Source organism: Frankliniella occidentalis, unplaced genomic scaffold (assembly GCF_000697945.3).
Source record: "Frankliniella occidentalis isolate FOCC.00 unplaced genomic scaffold, Focc_3.1 Scaffold1, whole genome shotgun sequence".
Taxonomy (NCBI): domain Eukaryota; kingdom Metazoa; phylum Arthropoda; class Insecta; order Thysanoptera; family Thripidae; genus Frankliniella; species Frankliniella occidentalis.
Window position 1 is genome coordinate 3,669,365 of NW_026267131.1, and position 18,508 is coordinate 3,687,872.

Below are 18,508 nucleotides of genomic sequence, written 5' to 3' on the forward strand. Positions count from 1 at the left end.
GTTTCTATTTCTATCCGTATACAGAGGAGAGGGTTGTTTGGCGCTTCCGACGTGTTTAGAATCTGAAGGACAAAGTTCGGTGTTGAAAGTCCGTCGTACGTGTTTAAGAGAGCCCGCTAAAACATGTTACCAACACTACAGAATAAAAAAATAATTTTGCCCTTTACAAAAAGAACTGAAAGGTGAAAGGATCCTTGAGTTTCATATCCATTTTTTTTTCTAAATACGAATTTCCATTTTTTTTTGATATTTTTCTTTTTTTTGAAAAAAAAGGGGGAACGTACTTTTTTGACCCCATTTGCAATGGTGGAGACACTGCATCATCTTGTTTTTGTTGTCTTCGTTCATTGTTGTTGTTGTTGATGTTTAACCCTACCGCTTCTAGCGGTTGCCTTTCTGCTATTCATATCGCTCCATGTAAATATTTACTCTAGTTTGGGTTGGGACACAATATCTAAGATGAACTGCACACCACCCGTTTCTCCTCGGGTATTTCAAGCCTTACAAAGTCTAAATGTATCAGAACTTCAGAAATTTTCTGAAGATGAAATCCGGCCGATTTTACCATGTTTGGTTCGAATGAGCCTGATTTCTCCCTTAGATTTAAACAACAAGTGTTCTGAAAATCGCAAAAGTATACTTACTCTTCTTGCTGGAATTGACGTTGTCAACTCTTTGGTTGCCCTTTTATCTATCGAATTCCATGCTCTGGAAGTAGAAGTAAAGAAAGAGCAACAGTTGAGGTTAGTGTTATTGTACACAGTTTCCCTTTCATTCGTACCGAAATTTTGAAGACATTGATCTTATTCTGTGGATATTTATCCTTTGTCTCTTTTTTTTCCAGACATAAGATAGGTTCTGGTCATTCAGATGGCCTCCTTGTTCAGAGTATGCCTAATGGAATCGCAATTGAATTTGAACGAAGTCCAACTATGGAGCGAATGAAACTTGTACTAAGTGAAATATTCTTAATTAATGCTCAGGTAAGTCACCTTATAAATGTGTTTTGTATTTTATTTCTTTACTTCTTGTTACTGTGTGATTAATTTCCATCTTCACCATCAGATCCAAGAGCATGCTCGCGGAATTCAAGCTGCCCAATCTTCTGGGCAAATAAGCGGGCCACCTGATTTTTTTATGAAACAATCAGAACTATTTGATAACGCTGTCTACATAGATGAGATATGTGATGTGATTTGTATTGCTTTAGAAGAATTACCAAGTATACTGAATCACATTGAAGTTGTAGAAATATTTTTGCATGTTCAACATGGACCTAGAATTATTTGTACCATTGTTGCTAACCAGCCAGATGTCTTCCGGGAAGGTTTGCTGTGATTTGTATACTTCTTAGTTCAACCAGAAACTTTATTACTATATTCATAGCTTTCTGTATCTCTCTTTGTTTTTAGTATGTACAGCGCTCATTACAAATGGTGAGAAGCAAGAAGAAGAAAGCCTTAGCAATCGTATACGTATGCAAACATTAAGTATGCTGTGTCAAATGAATCCTCTTCAGGCTCTCAGTATCCGCTCCAAATGTGTAAGTAAAAATCTACTACTCAAACTTGATATGAGCGCTTACAAAACATGACCTGAATATCAAATTTCATGTAGGTTGAACTATGCCGAATGCCAGCACTAGCTATAATGCTCACACTTGGAAGGAGTATGGAACATTTGGAAGATGCAGACAATATGGAGATTGATGATTCAGAGATGCCTGATGATAGTGATATTGTGGCATTTGTGTCAGGACTCCTTCTGGGAAATGATCAACAGATTCGCAATTGGTTTGCACTGTTTGTGCGGAATGGGCAAAAAGTGTGTATCACATCCTGAATAATTATTGATGCAATGATTGAAATTATTAACAGTATAAATAATTTTAAAATGTTGGCTTTGTTTTTGCAGAGAAAATGGGAGTCACATGCAGCTCTGCAACTTCTGCGCAGAGCATTATTAAAGCGACTGGAAAATATTAATCGCCTAGCTATTGCTGGTGGCAATGTTGCAGATACACTAGTTGTGCAGGCATCATCTTTGCTTCGTCTTTACTGCGCATTAAGAGGCATTGCTGGAATAAAGTAAAGCTAAATCTGTCACAAGGCCATTAACATTATTCTCTTCTTAGGTAAATTTATTGTTTTTTATTTGTTTGTTATTAGGTTTCATGATGAAGAGGTGAATGCTTTGATCCAACTGTTGACATGGCATCCATCACCCTCTACAGCCGGAGTCCGTTTTGTTTCAATGGGATTATGTATGCTTATTGCTTGCCCAACTTTGATTTCGTTGCCAGAGCATGAGAGAAAGGCAATGGAATGGCTGCAGTGGCTTGTACATGAAGAGGCTTACTTCAAAAAGTATGATAAATTCTTGTTGGCAGGATGTCTGCTTGTCTAAAAAGTATGTGGAACTGATACCTCTTTCCTTTGTGTTACAGAGCCAGTGGTGTTACTGCTTCTTTTGGAGAGATGCTTTTGCTCATGGCTATTCATTTTCATAGTAATCAATTATCTGCTATAATTGACCTTGTCTGTTCTACATTAGGCATGAAAGTCTTATCAAGATCAAATAATATGAGCAAAATAAAGCATTTATTTACTCAAGATGTTTTCACAGAACAGGTACTTTATATTATCCTTAAAACTCAACTACTGTACCTAACTTCAACACTTCTAGTCTTATACTTGGACATTGTATCACAGGTGGTAACTTCTCATGCAGTCAAGGTGCCAGTGACTCCAAACCTTAATGCTAACATGCAGGGTTTTCTACCTGTCCACTGCATTCATCAACTTCTTAAGAGTAGAGCATTCACAAAACACAAGGTGCCCATAAAAGAATGGATTTACAGGTTGGTTCTCAAATAATTTACTTACTCTGCACTATTATCACAGCATTTCATTATTTTTATTTTTACCTTCTGCCCTTCAGCCAACTCATATGCAGTGAACCTCCTCTGCATCCAGTGCTCCCACCACTAGTAGAAGTATATGTTAACTCAATGCTAGTTCCCAGTGCAAAGGCTCCATTTGAAGCAGTGAATCAACCCATCACGGAAGACGAAATTAGGAGTGTTTTTCAAAAGTCATTTTTTGGAGAAATGTTTGAAATCAATAACAAGGTACTGACATAAAATTGGTCTGGGAATTATTACTATTTTGTACTTTGCCTTGGAATTGACTTCTGATGATGATTAATTCATATTCCAGCATGCAGTTAAATCTACATTACCTAATGGGAAATCACCTTCACTCACTGCTCAGCTTCTTCTTTTATATTATCTTGTCCTTTACGAAGATGTTCGTCTTTCAAATACACATGCGCATGCACAGGCCGGTGTATCTCCTCGTAGCTACTCAACAGAATTCTTAGCAAAATTACCCATTAAACATCTTCTACAACAGGCACAACGAGATCAACATAGTTATGCAGGTAAATGTCTATCTCATTAATTTGGTTGATTCTAGGGATTGTACATTAATTTACTCAATGTGAATTTTAATTTGCTCTTAAGGTCTGTTCTCTCCACTTCTACGACTGCTTGCCACACATTTCCCTCATCTTTCATTGGTGGATGATTGGTTAGATGAAGAACCAGCTTTAGACTCAGTCCACAATCAGAGAGGTTCAATGGAACTTTCATCAACAATTGTTGACATTGGTAATATTCTTTTCTGTTTTGATGATTTTTATTGTCTTCCTTGCTAGTTTACAGTCAGTATAACTTTTTAATTTTTCCTTAGCCTTTAACAATCTTAGTAATGATCCTGCACATCTTGCCCGTGTGTTGAGAAGGCTGACAGTCCTGCCAGCTACTGATGTTTGGCCTTTTGCTGATACTTTGATAAACCATTTTGCAACTATGCTAGGTGATTCTGTACCTCGTTATATTCAAGGTAAGTGGAATTCAGGACGCCTTTACCACAATTTAGTAACCACACAAAACTTAAAAGAAAAGTTTCTGATACTCTAATGTCTTATGCAGAACTTTATAGAAAAGTATGGCTTCGCCTCAACTCAGTTCTACCTCGATGTCTGTGGGTTATGACAATAAAAGGCCTAGTCAAAGCAAGTGATCCAATTCAACAAAAGGCTCTCTGCTTAACACAAGAAAATCTAATGCAAGATCCCTTGCAAGTACTTCGTTGTGATGTTAGAGTTTTTAGGTAACTCCTAATAAAATGTTTTACTGTTACTTTTCAGTACAAATATTATACATTATTGTACCCCGAGTTCTTCAAATCTATTTGTTTGTAAAATATTTTGTTTTTCAGGTGTGCTGCATTGCTAGCTATTGTTCTAAGAGTGCTTCAAGCTTCTCTAGCTGCATCCAGATCTCAATTAGCTCGACACATTTTGGATAAACCTCTTATTCCAGGTAAAACTGGTCAGCTATCCACAGAAAGTGAAAGGGAAGAGCTGAAGACAGCATTAATTGCTACTCAAGAAAGTATTGCTGTACAGGTTCTAGTGGAAGCATGCTTACCCACCTCCAATGACAAGGTAACATTGAATGGTTCACATATACCTGGTTATCTCTTTAAAAATAAAAAATACACTACGTTTTGTTTTTATTTTTGTGTTTAGGAAGTGCCTGGTCAATTGTGGTCACTAAGAGAAGTCAGCTCTGTTGTTTGTTCCCATCTTCATCAAGTATTTATCTCTGATCCATCATTAGCAAAACTAGTTCATTTTCAGGTAAGTCTTTATTCTGATTGAAATAGTGTACTTCACTTTTCACTATCTAGTTTTGCATCTAATTCATTTATTTCTTTTAGGGATATTCAAGGCCCTTATTAGAGGTGACTGTTCCGGGTATTCCATCTATGCACATTTGCCTCGATTTCATCCCAGAGCTACTATCCCAACCAGATCTCCAAAAGCAGCTTTTTGCTGTAGATCTAGTTTCACATCTGGCGGTGCAGTATGCTTTGCCCAAGTCACTTTCAGTGGCCAGATTGGCTGTCAACACTCTTTCTACTCTCCTTGCTGGTTTGTTACTAGCCATTTTAAGTGTTTGTCTCAGATTTTGAAACTATGAGTTAATATCATGTCTGTATTTCTTTCAGTATTGCCAAACAATTCTCGTGTGAAGTTGTATGGGAGGGCTCTCCCTGCGCTGGTAAGGATATGCAGAGCCTTCCCTCCCCTTATTGAAGATGTGGTGTCTTTGTTAATGCAGTTGGGTAGGGTATGCATGGCTGTGGCGTCTCTGGACACCGGTTCCACTGGGTCTGCAATGCGCTACCAATCTGTTGCTGACTGCGCCAAGTATGAACAATCCATTAAATTAAGCCATCAACTTCTCTGTTTAAATGTTCAACAGGCATTTTCTGAAATTCTTGAGAGAGCTGTCCTCAGCACCAATGTTTACTAATTAAGATCATCATTTTATGGAAGGTGCACGAAGGGAAATTTTAAGTTTGTGTGACAACTGTGGCTTTACTTAACTTGGTTGATGGTTTTGTTGGACACAACTTTACATAGTCTTTGTATCCTAATCTAAAACTCTGTGATTTAAGAGTAGACATAAAGAATCTTGCAGTTGGTGCATCATTGTAGAAACTGATAAATGCTGCCAGCTATGTGTTTGTTACCTTAGATAGAACTTGTCTATGTACCTGGTTAATGTATTAGTATTTTAAAAGTATTGCTGCAATACTTGACCAATTGATGATAGTGTAAGGCATGTACATGATTTTGTAGTTATGCGCTAGAGTTAGGGTAACTTTTAGTTTGTTTTAAAAACTGGAAGACTGTACAGAATCAATGTAAATTATTAACACCATTGTATGTACAATCTTATTATGTTATTGATATGGTAATTCTCATTTAATTCTCCTTCACCTGTAAATAGATCATTGCCCAGGAAATCAAGGCATTTAAGTAATTATTTTCACTACTCATATTGTGTGTAATATATTTTGAATCAACTTGTCAACTTTTCTTTTCTTCGTTATGCCCATTTACATCAATTTTCTTCTGGTTAACCATACTGTACTTGGCTTGTTGCCATCCGCGTGCTTCACTAGAAGTCCGCTTCCCATAGAGACAGTTCAGACAACACCGTATCCTCCTCCTTGCAGGACGTGTCGAAATTTGACATATCGGTCGGTCCAGATACCTGGTGAAAAACAGGATGGATTCGAAAATACGATTTTCATGGCTTTCTTAACGTAATCCACTGATTTAGTCTTGTTATTAACCTTGGGAACGATTGGAGGCTGCAGAGTTTGGTGCACCAGGCCCTCCCAGTCGAACCCTTGGAACCACCTTAGAGAACAAGGACACAGACGAAATCACGAATGAAAAGTCGATACCAATGAGGATTGAAGTAAGGGAAAATTAAGAAAAAAGATTGAACAGAAAAATCGGTGCACACGTGAATTGGGATTGAAGCACCCCTCGGAGGTGCCCCATTCCCTCAAATCAGTTACGTCACGTCCTCCTGTAAAGTTAGGCCGCAGTGGTGATGACTTACTTGTGGCGGCGCACGTCCTGCAGGCCGGCGCGCTGGTACCCCAGCCGCTCGGCGGGCACGGCCTTGCACAGCGAGCGGATCAGGTGCGCGGCGCTGCGCCCCACCGCGGCGGGCATCGCCACCGACTCGATGCCCTTCAAGATGAAGTTGTAGGTGCGCATGGGGTCCGCGGCCGAGAACGGTGGCCTGCAAGTAGGAGAACACGCTGTGCTCAGTCGGGGCCGGCGCCGAGTTTCGTCATTAGCCACGGCGTCGTCGTCAGTAGTCTGCCTTACGCCCCGGTCAGCAGCTCGAAGACGAGCACGCCCAGCGCCCAGCAGTCCACGGCGCGGTCGTGGCCGCGGTTCAGGATCACCTCCGGGGCGACGTACTCGGGGGTCCCGCAGAAGGTCCACGTCTTGTTGCTGTCCACCAGCCGCTTTGAGAAGCCAAAGTCCACCTGCGAACAGGGGGCCACGCAGCACTTAAGATCAAGTATAGTTTTTACTTCGGACGTGATGAATTTGGGTAGGTGCCTGATGATTGTTGTATTGCTTGCAACCGGGTTTTGAGCTAGGACGGCCGCGGATGACGCATTTCGCCTAGTCCGACCGCCCGCGCGCAACGCACCAGTTTGACGTAGCCGCGCGCGTCCAGCACGAGGTTCTCCGGCTTGAGGTCGCGGTAGATGATGCGCCTGGCGTGCAGGTACTCGAGGGCCTGCACGACGCAGGCGGCCGCGAAGCGCGCCTCCTCCTCATCCAGGCGGCCGCGCTCCCGCAGCATGGACCAGACCTCGCCGCCGAGGCACGCCTCCAGCAGCATGTACACGCAGCGTTCGTCCCGGAAGGTGCGGTACAGGCGCACGACGAAGGGGCTGTGCACCGACATGAGGATGTCCTTCTCGCCGAGCACGTGTTCCTGCTGGCCCGTGGCCACGATGTGGTTCTTGTTGAGGCACTTGAGGGCGAAGCTGCGGCCGGGCGTACCCGCCGGCACCACCAGCCGCACCGACCCGAAGCCGCCCACGCCGAGCGTGCCCACGACCTGCAGGTCCTCCAGGCGCAGCAGATCCACCTCGCAGTCGGCTGCAACGAGTCGGGGTGTTATTGCGAGTTCTATTCAGCCCATTTCAAGCAATCGTGCCTAAACAACGTCTCACCCTCACCTGTCGGGGAGAGGTCCGAGTGGACGCTGTACGAGGACGACGTCCTGGACAACTGCCGGTTCTCGTCGCCATAGTCCTTCTCCTGGAGCTCGCTCAGCGAGCCGATCAGCGACAAGAAGGACCTAGGGGCGGTCAGGAGAGTGCTCGTGGTGACCGGAGGGGCCCTGAGGGCGTAGCGCCTGCGAATGGCGGGGTAGGCAGCCCCGCTTCGCACGGACGCGTTACAGGCCTGCCCGCCGCCCAGGCGCCCCAGCATCACTCCGCGCCTCCGCGCCGTACTCACTCTCTGTCCAGGGTGAGGCACTCCACGCCCGGCGCCGTGGCGATGACGCTCGCCGTCCGGAAGTCGTCGTGCAGCAGCGCCTGCTCCCCGAAGTAGTCGCCACGGCCGAGCTCCCGGATGACCATCTCCTCGACGGTGCCTGCGGGCGGACAGTCGCGAGTGTCAGCTGGCGACGAGGTCAGTGTGCGGGGGCACGCACCGCACCCTGGCTCACCTGGGACCCTCTGGGTCACCTGCACGGTGCCGCCGCTGATGATGAAGAACGTGTGCCCGCTCGCGCCCTGACGCACGATGTAGCTGCCCGCCGGGTAGAACTCCTGTTCGGCATCGTCAGTTCAGGGGAAAGGTTTTAGATCTCCGCGTCGTTGTCCTGACGGTGGGCGCGCCCCCTTCTGCCTCATCCCGCTCCTCACCACTTCCAGGACGTCGGCGATCTTGTGCAGCGTGCCGACCGAGAGCTTCTTGAGCAGCGGGACGGAGGTCAGGAAGCTGAGGTTCTCCTCGATGCGCTGCATCCCGGTGCGCATCATGATCTGCTGGAACATCTTGCGGTCCAGGACCCAGACCTGCAGATCTGTCACGGCTTCGGAAACGGGCCTCGTTCGTAAGTAAAGTGAACATGGCACGGTGTAACGGATTTTTATTTGAACATGCCCGTACCTCTGATGCTGGCGGTGCGCGTGCAGTTGTACAGGATGGCCAGCTCGCCGAACGCCTTGCCCGGCCCCGTGCGGCCCAGCACAGTGTCCTCCTTCATGACCTCCATCTCGCCTTCCGCCAGGACGTACAGGTGGCTTCCTGCGGGAAGGATGTCACGTCCGCGTCAAGGGGGCGGCAGGGTAGGGTAGTGGAAAGGGGGGTGGGGGTGGGGGTGGGGTAGTCTACGCGATGACCCCTCCCGCGCTTCCTTTCCATTTCAACAGCACATATTGCTAACCTTCAACCTGACTCTCCCGCCCCCTCCCCTCAGGGACCGCTCACCCATGAGCCTAATTGGGTCCGCCCCTGACCCTGACGGACGGGTCTCAGTCACGCACAGGGAGGGTGTGTCCCGCGCGGGGGGTTCGACTGTCCTCGCGCGGAAGTAATGTGTGTCAGGAGGAGCGTCATTGCGTGTCGTTATCGCGATACGCACCTGCCTCCCCCTCCCGGATGACGTAGCTGCCCCTGGTCACGCTCTGGAGGTACATGCAGTCCACCAGCTCCCGGATTTGGCTGCGCGAGAGGTTCTTGAGGAAGTCGTTGTCCAGGATGGCGGCCTTGATGAGCTGCTGCGAACGGAAGTCCTTCGGGAAGGTGGCCTGAGTCACGGACGAGCTTCCGGGGTCCGAGCTCTCCCCGGACACGCCCTGCTTCTTGGAGGAGGAGGCCGCCGCCACCCCCTGCTGCGCCGTGGCCTGCGCAGCACCCTGCGCAACCCCCTGTGCCGCCCCCTGCGCCGCCCCCGGCCCGCAACCGGTGGCACGGCCGCCGGCCATGGCGTGACGCACCTGCAGGGACGTGAGAAGCAGGCCCTCCCGGGCGTCCCCGCTGACGCCGTCCTCGCGTGCCACGTCCCCTCCCTCGCCGTCCTGGGAGAAGCTTGTGGCCTGCTGGAGCACGCTCTGCAACAACGGTGACCCTTCAATGCCTCGCAGCGCTCCCGGGCCGGCAGCGCCGTTGCGCTCCTACTCACCCTGAGCTTGTGGATCTCCCTCCGCAGCCGCAGCTCCGCGGCACGGCGCTCCTGCAGCTCGCGGCGCAGCTCCTGCACCTCCATCTCGAGCGCCACCAGGTCCCAGCCCGGCGACAGCGGTCCCTGTAGCTGCAGTCGGGACAGGCGAGGTCGGGTTCAGAACACGTAGTCTCAGGCAGACCACCCACCACGTCTTTGCCCACTGGTTACCCTCACCTGCACCGACAGGGGGCTCAGCGGTGGCGTGGATTCCTGGTGGACGGCGGTCCGGGGACCTCGGCAGCTGAGCGTCCTGCCGATCGGCTGGCCGCTGTTCCTAGCCGCCAGGTGCGCAAGGGGGACGCGCGCGCCCTGGCCAGCCGCCGTCGGCGTCATCCTCCGCGCCGGCGACGCGCTGTGGGCGCGCTGCTTCTGCACCTCCGCCCGGGCCGATGTGCGCGGGGAGGTGACCGCCGTCTGGGGTGGGCTGAGAGGCTTGCGGTCCATGGCGGGCGCTGGACCCGCAGAGCGGCCCTCTTTGCTGCGCGCCCGCCCGCCCGCGCGCTTGCAGGTCTCGCAGCCCACCCCCGACGCCGTCCCGGGCCCCGACCCCTTCCGGGGTGAGCACGCGCCGCAGTGCCGCCGCTGCTGAGAGTCTGGCGTGAGCCTCTGGGTACCCTGGTGCGAGCAGGAGGAGGACGACGACGACCCGGCGTCTGCCTCGAGTGACGTCGGCGTCCGCGTCCTCGGGGGAGGGGGTGGCGGTGGCGTCGGAGTCCTCGGCGGCGGGGTGGTACCTCTTCCGCCAGGGTGCGGTGACCGAGGCCGTGGAGGCTCCCTCGGGCGCACTGCACTGGCGTGATCCTGGTTGCCGGCGAACGACACGGAGTTCCCGGATGACGCCTTTCCTGCACTAGAACCACTGGTGGAGCCTGCACCGCCCTGACGGTTCGTCGTCGAGGTGGGGACAGCCCTGGCCTCCGTCACTTGCTGGGCGTCGCGGCCGGGCCTGTTGGGTGCAGTCCGGGAAGGCTCGGTGGACGAGGATACACTCGTAGGGCCTCGTGACGTCGCGGTCGTGGTGTGGGCCACCACTGTCTCTCCAGGAGGTGGCATCTTGGAGGCCGCTGTTTCCTTCGTCACGACCTTGCGAGCCGCAATGCCACCGGAGCTACCCGTCGACACGGACGTTGTGGACGATGACGACGCGATGCTGGTGCGGGCCGACGAGGCCGAGGGGTGGTGCGCCACAGGGTTCGGCGAGGCAGACGTCGCCGTGGGCGTCGGGTGCTTCACGGTGCTGGTCGGATGCGGCGAGACGCTCTGATTCGTTGGGACGCTTTCTGGTGGAGAGTGCGGGCGTCGTGACCGGAGATTTCCAGCCGGGTCTTGCACCTCTCTAAAACCATCTCGCTTGCCGAAGCTCTCTCCAACTGTCCGTTGCTGATCGCTCCGCTGTCTTTGCTGACCTCCCTGCACGTCGTTGATATTCGAAGGAGCTATTCGTCTCTGATCGCTCGCTTGTGATTGCTGTTCCTCAAGTGCGCTGCTCCGTGAAGCTGTCTTCCCCTGGTCGCTTGCTTGTGGGTGCTGTCCCTCCCGTGCGCTGCTCCTTGGAACTATCCGCACCTGATCGCTTGCTGGTGGCTGCTGTCCCTCCCGTGCGCTGCTCCTTGGAACTATCCGCACCTGATCGCTTGCTGGTGGCTGCTGTTCCCCCCGTGCGGTGCTCCGTGACGCTGTCCACCCCTGATCGGTCGCCTGCGGTTGCTGTCCCTCCCGTGCGCTGCTCCTTGGAACTATCCGCACCTGATCGCTTGTTGGTGGCTGCTGTTCCTCCCGTGCGCTGCTCCTTGAAACTATCCGCACCTGATCGCTTGCTTGTGGCTGCTGTCCCTCCCATGTACTGCTTCGCGGAGCTGTCTGCCCCTGACTGCTCTCCCGTGGTTGCTGTATCTCCTGTGCGATGCTCCCTGTAGCTGTGCGTCTCTGATTGCTCGGCTGCGGCTGCTGTACCTCCAGCGCGCTGTTCCTTGGACCTGTCCGTTCCTGGCCGCTCTCCTTGTCGGCGCCCTCCTCTGTCCGCTGTCCGTCCTGCTTCTTCACCGTGATGTCCCGGTCGTGCTGCTGCGCGTTGGAGTCTGGGATTCGTATGAGGATCTCTATCGGCTCCTGGCTCTTCTTGTCGCCCCGACTGCTGTCCGTGTCGCTGCGCACCCCTTGATTCGGGTCGCTGTGACCCGGCACCAGGATCCTCTGTACTGTGGGCTCCGCTTCCCTGTGGACGCCTGTCGCGGTGGGCGGCCCCGTCGGGATCTTGTCCACCTCCTCCGAGGCTCCCAGCGGCGCCCTGAGCGGCGCCCCCACGGCATACGGCCTGAGCTGGGGCCCCTGGTCCAGCGCCCTGAACGCCTCGTCCACGTGCCCCAGGCTGCCCTGGTTGAGGCTCCCCCGGCGGGGCTCCGGCGGCGCCCCCGCCCCCGGGCCGCCGATGACCGTCAGGCCCAGGGACGACGGGCGGGCCGGCCGCGGTGCCGCGGCCAGGGCCAGGGGCGGCGACGGCGGCCGTTGGCCTGGTCGCGCCCCGGCCGGAGCCGGCGGGCTCATCCCGCGCCTGGCCTTGGCCTTGGACCGGCCCCAGTGCAGCAGGCTCTCGCGGAACTTCTCGATGGGTGACTTCTTCCTCTGGGCGCCGCCCTTCTGCTTGTCGCACTCCCCGTCCGCCTTCTGTTTCTTGCCCCTCTTCTTCTTCTCCTGGTCCTCCTTGTCGCGCTCGCCTCTCTCCTCCTTCCGGCCCTTGTGCTGCTCGTCCCGTCCTTCCTGGCCGGCGGCGAGAGGCGCCACCAACGCGCTCTGGGCCACTTGCTCCGTGGAGATGACGCACAGCGTCAGAGAGACCGTCCTGAAAGAAACTCCAAATTAGAACAAATGGTTGTCTACCTAATAAAGCATTCCGGTGAATTTGAAATGCAGAAGAATGCAGGGAACAAGAAAACGGAAGTCACCATGTAAAAGCATAGCGATTTCCGTTTTCTTCTTCCTCGCATTCTTCTGAATTTTAGCTTTACTGGAATGCCTCATTTGCTATCCCTGATCCCTCTATCTCTGAATAATTTTCCTTCAAGTACTCTGATGAACTAATTAGTCAACACTGCATTTACAAGAGATCCACTGGATAGTAAATCACTTGTAACTGTTCAACTCCACCACTGTTGAACGTAACCGAGAGTGCGTTCAACAGAAATCAGGAGGTTGGCAGTTGCACACTCAGACGCGAGTTTCCCGGTGGAACACCCTTCTTGCAGAGTAGTGAGTGTTCACAACTTTGATAAGTATGACGTCACCGACTTTTGGACGTAATGAAATGTGGACGCGCGGCGCGTACTCATTTGCGTTCGCGGGCACGTCCGCGTGTCCGAGAGACGCGACAGAAGTCGCGGATCTCTCTCGCTCTCTCGCTCGCTCTCTCGCTCTCGGCGGCCGCATTCTCGGCGCGCCGCCGCTGAGCCGTCGAGCACCCACCCGGGCCTAATTAATCCCGACAACTACTTCGCCTTCGTCACCGAGGAGGAGGTGGAGGAGGAGGAGAGCACCACCCACTTGCGGGTGCTGAAGGGCGAGATGCTGGCCGGCGAGGCGTCACCGTCACGGGCGGTGCCGGTCACCGCGCGGCTGCCGCGGCTGCTGCTGTCTGAAGAAGAGCGCCGCCGACGGAGGCTCCAGTCCATAGCAACCTGCGGGAGGACGAGGAAGGCACGAGGGTGAACCAGTAGATGGGAAGAGGGGGTACGCCGGGCGAGGAAATTTAAAGTCTGAAAATTTTATAGGAACATGGGAAAAATAGAAATATTTCCAAAAAGATTGAAAAATAATTAAACTGCTCCGGAAAAATTGAGAGATTTTAAAAAAGAATATTCCCGACTTTCCCAAAACTACTTGACCGGAAAATTGAAGGCCCTACGCCGAGCCAGACAAAATAAACCGCATGTAATTCCAGGGTATCCACGTTATACTATGGACTACAGGCGAGGCGCCTGGGAGGTAGGCAACCCATCGCGCGAGTGCGTCTGGCGGGCAGGCATCTCGGCGTCCGCCCGGAGATGAGGGTGTTCAAAACAAACAGCCCGGGAAAAGAGAACAATGGAGTAGAATGCAACATATTTTCCACCCGGCCCGTAAATTTTCTCCATCGCCGAGCGGAAAATCGCTCTGGCACTTGAGCGGGCAGTCCGATGCGTATCGGCTTCCTAGGAAGCGACGGCGGCGGTGTCTGCAACAACTGCCTACAATGCGTTTCGTGCTGCCCGCCCCCGCGAGCTTGCCCGAGTGTTCCGCGGCTGGACACTGACTCCGGGAGGACTCTACCTTACCTCGCCCCCGACTCGGGAAGAGGTATCGTCCGGCGCGCGCTCTCGACTGCAATGTGAGGCCGATCGTGCCGATGGTCTCGATGCGACTGGCCCTCCAGGAAGGCGAGCCCGCGCCGCCGCCCTCCTCGAGGCCAGGAAGGAGCGACAAGGATAGAGGCCGAGAGCGGGAGGGAAGTTAGCACACACCTGCCTCAGGTGATTTATTTTTTTGTCATCCTTTTTTTTATGTCCGAATTGACCGACATCGCGATGATGACATCACATGCTGACCTAGGAGAGCAGTGGGTTAGCAAGCGTGTGTGGGCGGTGGCGGGTGCTCACGGCGGGCACCTCCGTCGCTGTGTCACCGGGGCGGGATATCCCGTCAGGACGCGCCGTAAAAACTAGCCGTCGCGCGGACGCGAGCTATATTCTCATCGTTCCGCTAGTAAACTAATATTTACTGGCCGGTATGGCGTATTATATTCACTCGTGCTGCTCTGCCACACCGCGCTGGAGTACTACTGGAGTTACTTACCCATCATCATGGCCCTCGTCGCGAGGGAGGCGTAGCCCCCCATCACTCACTCGACATTCGTGACCGCACACGCGACACTCGGGGGGACACACAGCACAACACCAGCGTCACCGTCCCCTGGTCAGGGATCACCAGGGATGCACCTGAGCGGTCACCGCCGCGCCGTGCCCGCGCCCCGCAGCCCTGCGGAGCTAATTCACGAGCGCGGGTGACGTCGTCGCCCGCCGCGACGATGCCCGACTTTTATCGAGGGACGCTGCTCGCGCGGGCGTCGCGACGCAGACTGGCTGCTGCTGCTGAGGCGGCGGCGGGCTTTGACAGGCGCCGGCGCCCCGCGCGCGCCGAAACGAGCAGACGACGCGCCGTCGTGCTCGGGGTGGTAGATGCGCCCCCCGTCGCCTCAAACCAACCCCTCTGCCCCGCGCTACCTCCCTTTCCCTGTGTCCCCCATGACGACCTTTTCAGGGGACTCTGGCTGGCTGTCGTTCTGAAGACCCTCGCGTCACCTCCGGTGCAATTGCAAACAATCAATGTTTTCAGCTGGCGCGATCATATCCTCCGAGGCAGCAGCGCTCCTCTGGGGTTTCGACACGGAAGGACGGCCGGCCCGCCACCCGCGCCAGCGCGCAAGGCATCGCGACGCCGCCGTTAACAAGATGAGGAGGCGTTAACACGGCGCTGGCGCCTCTCTCTCCCTCTCTATCCCTTCTCTCTCTCTCTCTCTCTCTCTCTCTCTCTCTCTCTCTCTCGTTCTCTCTTTCTTCCTCTCTTCCTCCCTCGTCTGTCGCTCCCACTCCTTCCTCTGTCCTTCCCTTGCGGAAGGTTCGCGGGAGAGCAGAGGATACTCCGCGCGGTCGCGGTGCGTCGGCGCTACCCCCGCCGCCCAGAGACTCTTGGCGTCCCCGTCGGCGCGGCGGTCGTACTGACGGCGGCGGCGGCGGCCTCCACCCGCCAGAGCGCAGCACCGGGAGGGCTCCCGGACGAGCCTCGGCCGCGGCCGCACCCCTCCTGCCTCTCCTCGCCGTTCCCTTCGCTCATGGCAACGATGGCAACATAATTCGCAAAGCCGTGTGCTCTCCCGTGCCTCCGGGCGCCCCGCCCCGCCCCGCCCTGCCCGTACCATCACACACCGTTTAACCGGGGCCGGAAACGTAGCGAGAGGCCGAGAGGGGGATGGGGAAGGTAACGGCGGGGAGCAGGGGGGGCATTGTGGAGGAATAAGTCATAAAGTGGGCTCTCTCGGGGCCCTTGTCAGGAGCTGGCTGCTCAACAGACACCAGCGCCGCCGCCGCCGCCACCGCCGCACCTCACTGCCAACGACGCGGCGGTCTTTGAATAATCTATACCTTCAGTGTGAGTGTGTGTGAGAGAGAGAGACAAGAGGAAGGGGAGCGTTGCGCGATTACAGGCTGCTGTATTATTTTAAAACCTATCCCTTTCTGTTAATTTTTACGATTTCCCGTTCACCTCTGCTATGTAGTGTCGCAAACACACACACGCACGCACACGCACACACACACACACAAACACACACACACACACACACACACACACACACACTCACAAACGTACAGACCCTTGCCTTTCCACAATGCACTGCGACGCACCTCCTCGACATGCGGGCGGCGGCGGGGAGGCCGGTTGCGCTGCGACCCGCGGCGGTGGCGGGCGGTTAGCGCCACAAGCGCCATAAGCGCCAAGAGGGGCAGGAAATAAGGGGCTCGGCCGGAGCTAAGCGCCGCCGCCACCGAGCCGGGCGCTTATCGGCGGCGGATCGCACCAGACAGACCAGCGCGGCGTGGCGGTGCACTCTGCCCCCACGTAACTGGACAGGGCCGCCAGAGCGGAGCAAGGGAAGAGCTGAGCTGCCTGCCTACTGCAACCATGCTCAGGGTCGGTCATGAATCCGAAGTATCAGATACCAAGGTGGCTGATTAACCCCGCTCACTGTAGTTTTAACTGTTCAGCGCCGCACGAGTGCGGGCGAGCTTGCCTATCGATCTCCTTGTCCACTGTGCCTTACGGGCCGAGCGAGTAGGCAACCCGCCCGCACGTCGGAATGCGGCACAGCATAACTGCGCGAGCCGCTTGGTACAGGGGGTACCCCATTGTATGTCGGATTTTCGCGCCACCATAATTTGAATTCAAATCACTGGCACAAGTTTGGCTCTACTCGCTAATAAAGACGCAAGTCAGAGAGCTAGAGAGGGCTTATAGCAACCTGCAGCGGAGGTCTTTGATTTCAACTTATGGCGCGCAAGCCCCGTCCCGTTTGAATGAGACACCCTGTACGTATTTCGAATGTCTTTGCCCGCCCTCGTCGACGGGCTCCATGTGCACTTTCCGCGTCCCAAATTTTTTCGCAGTGTGGCGGCAGCAGCTCGGCGCTCTTTTCGCGCGAGGCAGTCCGCGAGCGGAGGAGGGTTCGCGTTTCCCTTCATCGCCAATGCAAATTCGTGTGAAAATATTCACCAATTAGAGCGAGTCCGTGCTTTCATCATTAGCACCTCCTCTGCGCGCCCTGCTCCCTCTCCGGGCGCCGCCGCGTTGGTTTCCCGGCATTTTTCTTCTTCCCCTCTGTTCATTCTGCACGGGCCCCCGACTTGTTACTCTCGTCATTTCTAATTTCCCTCCCTCGCCCTGCTACATTATATGACCGAACCTGCGCAAATGCTTGTCGGTCCGCCCCTCGGCGCGCCCCTGCTCCCCTCCCTCCCGGGCCGTTGCTGTCCTCATAGACCAACGCCGTCATGTGTCGCAGGAGATGCCTGCCCCCCGCCTGCCCCGAGTTGTGCCGCATTGTGATGGTAAAGCATTGGGATGGAGTGTGTGTGGTACTGCATGTGCTCACATTGTCACGCCCCGGGCCCCGCCGCGCCCCACCGCGCCCCGCCGCGCCCGCCCCGCCCGGCCACGCCAAGGGGCCCCACATTACAATGCACCATTTCACGCTCGCGGCAATGTGAGTCCAAACGGTGCGACCTCGTGACTCCTGCCCGCGCCCGCGCCCCGCGCCGCGGACACCCCCGCGCCCGCGTCCACTCGAGCAGCAGCGCACTTTTCCACCCGCACATAACATCGATGAAGCTCAAGGGGTTGTTCGAGAATGTGCACAAAAGTGAACGCGTGACTTTTTGAATATGGTGATTGTGTTCTATATTTATCAGGGAAGTCGACTACTCCTTCTCGGGCGACGAGATAATTGATTTTGGAAGTTGATCAATTTATTGTTCAAGAAATGAGCAATATATGATTTCTAGGCGATACGATATCGCCCACGGATGCAGAGAACAGGAAATGGCAATGCAAATTCGCGTGGAAAGCGCGTCGGTTTTTTACTGTTCATCTTGTTAAGTTTTTTGTTCGTACTTTTTATTTTTCTTTCCGCTCGGCGAAGCCTAATCGCGAGGTGGGGGCCCCCGCCTGTCCTGCCCCGCGAGTGTATAGCGGCGCGCCTCCGCCGCCGCCGGCCCGCGAAGCGCACGGCACTTTGAGCGCTGGTGACGATGAATCGTGACTCCCGTCGTCGTGGAGGTGCGGGCGGGCGGCGCGGGCCGGGCCGGGCCGCGTTGTTGTCCCCTCTGGATTCCGCTGAACGGAAAGCGATGCGGCGTGCGGCAGCGAAACGCCTTCATTAACACCAGCGGCGCCCTCTTCCCTCTCCTCCTCCCGCTTTCAGAAAAATGGGGTTGCGAGCGAGTTCCCGTTGAGCGGAGGCGGGTGGAGGGGGTCATCCTGACGGATTCCTGGAGGAGACGACAACATATGTGGCCGGGGCGGGTGGCTCCAGGTCGAGGCCCCACGCGCGCGCTCAGCAGCCCTCCCCTCCGCGCCGCCCGCTCCCTTTTCTTCTGACGAGCGCTACGAATAATTAATTTCGAGAATTCTGGAAAGACGCCGTAAAAGTGCTGTTTGAGCCAGAGACTACTACATAGACTGTACTTCAGGCGCGTCGCTTCCACCCAAAGTTCCGGTTGCGTCTCGCTGGGGAGGGAAGAGGGGAGGGAGAGAGGTGGTGGGGGGCACTGCTTGGACTCATCAGAGGGG

General features: G+C 54.2%; 2 protein-coding genes and 1 long non-coding RNA gene across 5 annotated transcripts in view; 1 reads left to right on the plus strand and 2 right to left on the minus strand.

The window, feature by feature from the left end:
• Positions 1-18,508, minus strand: part of LOC127752378 (uncharacterized) — a 346,254-nt gene that overhangs the window by 182,863 nt on the left and 144,883 nt on the right. The window lies entirely within an intron of this gene.
• Positions 337-5,950, plus strand: LOC113212613 (integrator complex subunit 2). Its single transcript, XM_026431407.2, has 18 exons — positions 337-743; positions 845-983; positions 1,066-1,327; positions 1,413-1,543; positions 1,618-1,824; positions 1,915-2,087; positions 2,169-2,366; positions 2,447-2,630; positions 2,712-2,860; positions 2,941-3,130; positions 3,219-3,441; positions 3,524-3,670; positions 3,753-3,905; positions 3,995-4,175; positions 4,284-4,512; positions 4,597-4,707; positions 4,788-5,001; positions 5,079-5,950. Exons 1-18 carry the CDS (start codon positions 460-462, stop codon positions 5,384-5,386), a joined length of 3,483 nt encoding a protein of 1,160 aa, XP_026287192.1. The 5' UTR covers positions 337-459; the 3' UTR covers positions 5,387-5,950.
• Positions 5,755-14,731, minus strand: LOC113212626 (serine/arginine repetitive matrix protein 2). Of its 3 annotated transcripts, none has more exons than XM_052277508.1 (16): positions 14,462-14,731; positions 13,175-13,308; positions 11,444-12,476; positions 9,812-11,383; positions 9,596-9,724; positions 9,056-9,524; positions 8,581-8,718; positions 8,334-8,503; positions 8,135-8,237; positions 7,921-8,059; positions 7,638-7,759; positions 7,100-7,557; positions 6,766-6,929; positions 6,491-6,676; positions 6,216-6,282; positions 5,755-6,133 (listed from the first exon to the last, which is right to left on the minus strand). In XM_052277508.1, the coding sequence occupies exons 2-16, from the start codon at positions 13,300-13,302 to the stop codon at positions 6,038-6,040; spliced, it is 4,974 nt and encodes a 1,657-aa protein (XP_052133468.1). In that variant the 5' UTR covers positions 13,303-13,308; positions 14,462-14,731; the 3' UTR covers positions 5,755-6,037. The 3 variants fall into 3 exon arrangements, with proteins under 3 accessions (XP_052133468.1, XP_052133461.1, XP_026287204.2); XM_052277501.1 differs by having other exon boundaries at positions 9,812-11,203; positions 11,264-12,476; XM_026431419.2 differs by having other exon boundaries at positions 9,812-12,476.

Excerpts from the sequence above, each read along its gene's own strand:
- LOC113212613 (XM_026431407.2), top strand. The coding sequence starts at position 460 with ATGAACTGCACACCACCCGTTTCTCCTCGGGTATTTCAAGCCTTACAA. Across the intron at positions 2,367-2,446 it reads GAAGAGGCTTACTTCAAAAA|AGCCAGTGGTGTTACTGCTT; the intron begins GTATGATAAATT and ends TTTGTGTTACAG. Across the intron at positions 5,002-5,078 it reads TCTTTCTACTCTCCTTGCTG|TATTGCCAAACAATTCTCGT; the intron begins GTTTGTTACTAG and ends TATTTCTTTCAG.
- LOC113212626 (XM_026431419.2), bottom strand. The coding sequence starts at position 13,302 with ATGGACTGGAGCCTCCGTCGGCGGCGCTCTTCTTCAGACAGCAGCAGC. Across the intron at positions 12,477-13,174 it reads TCGCCCTTCAGCACCCGCAA|GACGGTCTCTCTGACGCTGT; the intron begins GTGGGTGGTGCT and ends AGTTTCTTTCAG. Across the intron at positions 9,525-9,595 it reads GGGAGATCCACAAGCTCAGG|AGCGTGCTCCAGCAGGCCAC; the intron begins GTGAGTAGGAGC and ends CCGTTGTTGCAG.